The sequence below is a fragment of the Aethalodelphis obliquidens genome, unplaced genomic scaffold (assembly GCF_003676395.1).
Source record: "Aethalodelphis obliquidens isolate GAN/ISIS:26980383/991018 unplaced genomic scaffold, ASM367639v1 scaffold83, whole genome shotgun sequence".
Lineage (NCBI taxonomy): Eukaryota > Metazoa > Chordata > Mammalia > Artiodactyla > Delphinidae > Aethalodelphis > Aethalodelphis obliquidens.
Window position 1 is genome coordinate 6,920,018 of NW_020838027.1, and position 7,600 is coordinate 6,927,617.

Consider the following 7,600-nt stretch of genomic DNA (forward strand, 5'->3'; position numbering starts at 1 on the left):
AAAACAGTTGCTTACTGTTTATAAAAATGAAAGGCAATCAAATATATATCTATATATACTCTTTCCATCTATTTTCCATCCAATACTGCAGTAATAAAATTTATCAAGATAAAAAAATAGGTGGTATAAAATAATGTAAAATGATAAACTGTCTGTTCTCAAAAAGCTTGAAAATTATTTGGGTGACCAACAAGCTAATTCTTCTATAGCATTTGAAAAATCTCCTAATGGTTTGGCCAAAACAAAACATAGAACCAAAACAGAAATTGATGTATGCTGCCTTGTTTAGACTGCTCAATAACCTACTTGCCTTTACATGTGTAGTTCCTTTACCCTGAATGTCTTACTGAAAAATGTCTGCTAAGCTTTGAAGTTTTCTCCACTGTGAACACTTTGTGTGTGCTTACCTTTTGGCAGGCTCTGTGCCGAGCACTTTTAACACATCATCTTATCAGATTTCTATGGCAAATTAGAAGGCAGGTTTTTCTTTTCAGTTGAGGAAACAAAATTTAGGAAGGTTAAGTGACACGTCCAATGTCACAGAGCTAATAAGTACGGGAACAGAAATTACCCAGTCAGTCTGATTTCTGACTTTTAATCAGGAAGGTCAAAGTTAGTGGAACAAAATTCAGTCCTAGAGCTGAAAACAGATGGGGAGTGTAGATCAGCCTCCCCAGGAGGGGTTTTCCCTCCCCGGTTTGGTTTTCCACCTGGCTGTGGATATAGTTTAGTAGAAATCTACCTGTGTTATTTGTCTAATCAGACTATGAATGACAAGACTTTCAATTACTAATAGTATGTTCCTAGCACCCATCTCAGCGCATTGCACATAATAAATGCTTAATAAGTGTTTGTTAAAAAAATAAATGTGTATCTGCTTTCCACTCAGTCTACTGCTGACAAATCTCAGATTGTTGTAGAGTTAGGTCCCTGCGTGGGTAATCTTTCTTTTGTGAATTTTTTTCTGGGAGAGCAGAACTGGGGAAGAGAAAAAAAAAATCTGTGCTTTTGTATCCAATTGCCTTTGAGGAGCTGGGAAGAGAGCAATTCACACCTGATTATCTTACCTCAGATAAATTAGCAGCACCTGAATTGCTGGGCAGTCTGGCGCTAGAGCTCTGCAGCCCCACTAGCCAGCTTCACCTCAGCTCAGGGGCCATGCTTCCTTCGCTGCCAGGCTTGGCTCTAGGCCTCCTGTTAATCCTGGCCTTGGGCCAGACATTCCAATTCCAAGAACGTTTCTTTCTCCAGTCTCTGGGCTTAGACAAAGAGCCTTCACCCAAGAAGTTCCAACCTGTGCCTTCCATCCTGAAGAGAATTTTCCAGGATCAAGAGGCAGCAGCAACCACTGGCGTCTCTCAAGACTTGTGCTACGTGAAGGAGCTGGGTGTCAGTGGGAACATACTCCGACTTCTCCCAGATCAAGGTGAGGACATTGGAGTCTTTCCTAGAGATGAATCTGGTGTGAAGAAAGGAATAAAGGGGAAGTAACAATTACCGAGGGGTTCATGGGCGGCCACGTACTGGTAATTTACACATTTTATCTTATTTAATCCCAACCACTGTCCCGAGAGGAAGGCAGGTATTCTTATCAAGTTTTTAACAATAAGGAAATTGAGGCTCAGACAGTAGATAACCTGTAACCTATTCGAGATCATACAGCTAGTGTGTGAACAAAGCCAGGATTCAAAATGGTTTTTTCTGAGTCAACAGCTTTGAGCTACAATTTAGGTGGAGGTGTGAGGGTGGAATTAGGGCTCAGTCTCCCGCTCCTGAGCCCCAAATTTACTCATCCTGGTCCTCTGGGCTCAGTTTGCCCGGGACTTTTGCTTCCTGCTCCGTACCTTCCCATTACTTTTGATGGGTAGAAAAGGCTATTCTTGATTTGTAAATACAAGGCGATAATATATGCCATCGTCATACCCTTCAGTTAATTCAGTAATTTGCCAAACTGACCACCCACCAAAAATTATGCAGATCAACTGTTACAAGTTGATTCTCCAGCCTAGTTCCTGCCCCTCACGCCCCGACCCGATTCTTTTCTTTTCAATGTCTTTAAAAAAATTATTTATTTACTTTTGGCTGCATTGGGTCTTCGTTGCTGTGCGCGGGCTTTCTCTAGTTATGGCGAGCGGGGGCTACTCTTCATTGTAGCGCACAGGCTTCTCATTGCGGTGGCTTCTCTTGTTGCAGAGCAGGGGCTCTAGGCGCATGGGCTTCAGAAGTTGCGGCTCGCGGGCTCTAGGGCACAGGCTCAGTAGTTCTGGTGCACGGGCTTAGTTGCTCGGTGTCATGTGGGGTCTTTCTGGACCAGGGCTCGAACCTGTGTCCCCTGCATTGGCAGGCGGATTTTCAACCACTGTGCCACCAAGGAAGTCCCCCCCACCCGATTCTTATTCAAAGTAAGAGATGGGTGTTGTAATCTGCATTTCTATATAGCCTCCCAGGTGGTTGAGGTGGGAGGAATTGAGAGCCCTGGCTGGTTAGTTTTACAGCAACTGGAAATAAGATTTGAGTCCAAGAAGCATTTATTGGATACCTACTAAGTGCCGGCAACTGTGTAAGACCATGAGAGTACAGAGATGAATGATAAAGTCAGCTTTTTAAGAGTTTATAGAAGACACATCAACAAACAGATGACTTCCATACATTGTGCTAAGTGTCCCATTAGATGCCTTGGGGGTGGGGCTTCAGGGACAATTCCTGGAGGAAGGTTAAGAGGTGAGGGGAGCTGGTGTGAAGGGTTTTCCAAGGAGAGAGTAGGAAATAGCTGAGGCTACTTCCTTCCCTTCACCATGGAAAAAAAACTTTTAATTTTTGTGATGATCAAAATTCTATCTAATGGTACAGGAAAAGGACACGATCTCATTATCACTCTTCCCTAATGCTCCTCCTAGAGAAAACCACCATTAATAGTTGATGTATATTATTCCAGACTTTTCTTCTTTGCGTATATATAATATAAACTTGTAATTTTTTTATAAATGGGATCATACTATACATTCCTCCAGTATTATGAACATTTTGTTCAAGTCAGAACATATAGTCAACTTATCCCTGTTTTAATGGTTATATGATATTCCATTGTATAGACATGCTACAATTTATGTAACTGATGTCCTGTTGATGAACATAAACATATTACAATAGTGCAGCTTTATATCCATTTGCGTGTGTGTGCGTGCGCGCACTTTTTCTATTATTTCCCTGGATAAGTTCTTAGAAGGGGATTGTTGTATCAAAGGTAGGCACATTTATACTGGTTTTTTTTTTTTTACATTTATACTTTTGATGTACAGCAAATATCCTTTAAAATTTATACTCCACGTTGAGTGTATGAGAATTCTCACTTACTTTGACGGTAGTCTCTTTAAAATAGAAACTTATTGAAGTAAAATGTACATTCAGAAAAGTGCATAAATTGTACAGAACAGCTCAGTGAAGTTTTGCAGAATAACTAGCACCCAGATAAAGAAACAGTACGTGACCAGCACCCCAGAGGATCCTTCGTGCCCCCTTCTGTTAATCACTGCTTCTCTACAAGGGTAACTGCTATCCTGACATCGAACATTACGTATTAGTTTTGCCTGTTTTTGAACTTCATGTAAGTGGAACTGTGGAATGTATCCATTTTCGTGTCTGTCTTCTTTCATTCAACATTACACTTGTGAGATTTATCCATGTTGTGTGTATTTGTAGTTCATTTTCATTGCTGTCTAGGATTTCATTCTGTTAGTATATGACAGTGTACTTATCTGTGCTGCACTGGGTGGCCATTAGGTAACAACACTCTTTTAGCTTTTAATTTTTGTTAATCTGGTAGCAAAACATGACCTCGTTGTTTTAATATGTTTCTTTAATAAGGTGGAACGATGCCCTTTCAAATGGACAATGAATCATTTATTTATTTGCTTATTTATTTAAGACTTAGAATATAGTCTTTTATTTTCTTCCAGCTTTATTGAGATATAATTGACATACAGCACTGTATAAGTCTAAGGTGTACAGCACAATGATTTGATTTACGTATACCACAAAACAATTATCTCAATAAGTATAGTGAGGGAAGTCCCTGGCGGCCCAGTGGTTAGGACTTGGCGCTTTCACTGCCATGGCTTAAGTTCGATCCCTGATTGAGGAACTAAAATCCCAGAAGCCGCGCTGTGCAGCCAAAACAACAACAACAACAAATCCAATAAGTATAGCGAACATCCACTGTCTCAGATAGATACAAAGTTACAGAAACAGAAACATTTTTTTCCTTGTGCTAGAAACTTAGAATTTACTTACTCTTTATACACGACATACAGCAGTATTGACTATATTTATCATGTTTATTATCTTAAAATATGGATCATTCATTTTTATTTTTCAAATAATTGTATTATTATTTGAAAATTTATACATTAAATTTTCAAATTTAAACATTAAATTTATACATTAAATAATGTATACATTATTTACACATCATGACCCTTTTCCTGTTGAGGATTCTTTTCCTTAATGATTTGTGAGGCTCTTAATCATTTGTAAAACTCTTTATATACATATTACAAGTATTCTTGGTGGTTCTTTCAGCTTTTAATTTTGTACATGATGTCTTTTGAATATAGAAGCTTTTTAATTTTCATGTTTTCAAATCTGTTCATCTTTTCCTCTCTGTCTTTTGGGGTTTTTTTCACGCCTAAGGAATGTGATTTAGTGATATGAGTAAAAAGTGAGACTAATACGTTAGAATTAAAGCTGTGAACAGGAGAGATCAACTGTTCACAGAGGTTGAGAAGGATAAGCCCTGTGAAAACATCCCTGCATTTGCTAGTTAGTCAACACTTAAAGATGTTTATTTCAGTGGACCAGTAAGGGTAAGAGAGTTGGACAACAACAAGAATATATGGTAAGCAGTAGAGACAGCAAACATAGACTAATCTTTTTAAGAAGATGGTCAATGAAAAGAAACGGAGAGATGATATAGTAGACTTGAACAGGAACCTGGGTAATTTTAAATGCTTTTTAATTTTGTTGTTTTTTAAATGAGCTTGAAGAGGCATTGTGGTGGAATGGTTAGAATACCTGGGTTTCCACTGTAATTTCTCCACAAGCTGAATGAGCTTAGAAGATCTCTTAGGGTAGAGCCACCCCACCAAACAAGATGGTAGCATCAGGTCAAAGAAGTTATTTGTGGAGAGAAATTGAAGATGCAAAACAAACAAACAAAAAAAGGGTAAATGTATCCTCTATTGGGCCTTTTCCTAGAGGAGTAGGTGATGTATGAAAATCTAAGCAGAGAAGTTAGCTTTGCAAACAGGCAGAGTTCAGCACAATTTCAAAAGATACAGAGAAGGGGGTCCATGTGGAGAAACTGAAGAATCACATTGCATCTCAATTTCCAGTGAAGTGGGAGAAGTATTCAAAAGTATAAGACTAGAGGGCTCCCCTGGTGGCACAGTGGTTGAGAGTCCGCCTGCCGATGCAGGGGACACGGGTTCGTGCCCCCGTCCGGGAAGATCCCACATGCCGCAGAGAGGCTGGGCCCGTGAGCCATGGCTGCTGGGCCTGCGCATCCGGAGCCTGTGCTCTGCAACGGGAGGGGCCGCAACAGTGAGAGGCCCGCGTACCGCAAAAAAAAAAAAAAAAGTAAAAGACTAGAAATTATTGACATTGAAAACTGTGGGCTTTAGATAAGAATTACCTAAGGATACAACAAAAGGGAGCTCCAGAGGGCCAGCCTTGGCTGGATGACAGGCGTTTGTTTTGAAGTAAATCTAAGTGGTTACAACACCTGACAGCGTGGGGCGTTCTTAAACATTTTTGTGCCATAGGTCCCTTTGGCTGGCAGTTGAAGCCAATGAACCCCTTCTCAGAAAAAGGTTTATACGCCTAAGATAAAATATTTAGAATTTTAAAAGAAACCAATTAAATACTGAAATACATTTATAGAAATATTTAAAAAATGAATGTGTGTATAGTAATGCATATGATATTTTATTCATGCAACAAATAACAAGATCTAAAGAAGGGACTATACCATCAATTCAAAGTAGTTCGAGCATAAATGTTATTTTAAGCTATTTGCAACAACTTAATATATGAACATACCTATGATTTTTATTGGTAACAGTGTCATAGATGCTTACAATATTATTGGGATTTGTCGCCTATATTCATAATTTAAAGAAATGCTAAATGTCACTTAGAGTTTAGTGAAGATAAAGATGTGATTCTTTTTCCCATCCAAGATTATAGACCTTCTAAATTCTATTCAGGATCCCTTGGGGACCTGCAATATGAAGATAAGAACCTCTGGCCATAAATGAGGAGTGAGAGAAACAAATCCTCCCCAATGGCAGAGTTTAAGTATAGCTGAGAATTTCCTGCCCTTGTTTTGTATATGTGGATATACATATAACATTTGACATTTACATCACACAGGTGGAGGTGACTCACATCTCTCTGTCCCCATCTAGGTTTCTTTCTTTACTCCGAGAGCCTTTCCCAAGCCTCCTCCCACCTACAGAAGCTCCTCTCCTTTAACCTGTCTGCGATTAAAGGTGAGGAACAGTTAACAATGGCCCAGCTGGGCCTGGACTTGGGGCCCAACACTTACTATAACCTGGGACCAGAACTGGAATTGGCTCTGTCCCTGGTTCAGGGGCCACACGTGCGGGGCCGGGCCACCCCAAAGACAGGTAAAATGTTTACACTGCAGTCAGTACCGTGGCCTCAAGGTGTCCTTCACTTCAATCTGTTGGATGTGGCTAAGAGGAATAATTACCCCCGGAAGAACTTAGGTTTGTTCCTAGAGATACTGGTCAAAGGAGGCAGAGCCTCTGGGGTGAATTTTCAGCTTGAGGACACCTGCGCCAGACTGAGACGTTCTCTTCACGCTTCCCTGTTGGTGGTCACCCTCAACCCTGAGCAGTGCCACCCTCCTACCCGCAAAAGGAGAGCAGCCATCCCTGCCTCTAAAGCTTCTTGCAAGAACCTCTGCCATCGTCACCAGCTGTTCATCAACTTCCGGGACCTGGGCTGGCACAAGTGGATCATTGCCCCCAAGGGTTTCATGGCAAATTACTGCCACGGAGATTGTCCTTTCTCACTGACCACCTCCCTCAACAGCTCCAATTATGCTTTCATGCAAGCGCTGATGCACGCCATTGACCCAGCAGTTCCCCAGGCTGTCTGCATTCCCACCAAGCTGTCCCCCATCTCCATGCTCTATCAGGACAACGATGACAATGTCATTCTACGGCATTACGAAAACATGGTAGCTGATGAGTGCGGGTGTGGCTAGACTCTCAGCAATAGAACAGAAGGGGTGTTCTTGGGGTAAATGTTCGAATAAAACTATCTGGCTTATGACCTTTGGATCTGAATTGTCAGTATATTTATGTTTACAGTTTGTCTTCTTGGAAAATCCATCCTGATTAATGATGTCCCGAGTTAAACTTACACACACACACACACACACACACACACACACACACACACACACAGCCTTAATGATCTTAGTTAATTTTCTGCATTACGCTCATGGGAGTATATTAGATTCTAGATAGAAGGAAACAGTCATTTATTGATCTTCTATTATAGGCAGGCATTA

At 40.6% G+C, this 7,600-nt stretch overlaps 1 protein-coding gene across 1 annotated transcript; it reads left to right on the top strand.

Moving 5' to 3' along the window:
• Window positions 1-1,122: 1,122 nt before the first annotated feature.
• GDF3 (growth differentiation factor 3) lies at window positions 1,123-7,354 on the top strand. Its single transcript, XM_027093390.1, has 2 exons — window positions 1,123-1,426; window positions 6,465-7,354. Exons 1-2 carry the CDS (start codon window positions 1,159-1,161, stop codon window positions 7,289-7,291), a joined length of 1,095 nt encoding a protein of 364 aa, XP_026949191.1. The 5' UTR covers window positions 1,123-1,158; the 3' UTR covers window positions 7,292-7,354.
• Window positions 7,355-7,600: the final 246 nt, after the last annotated feature.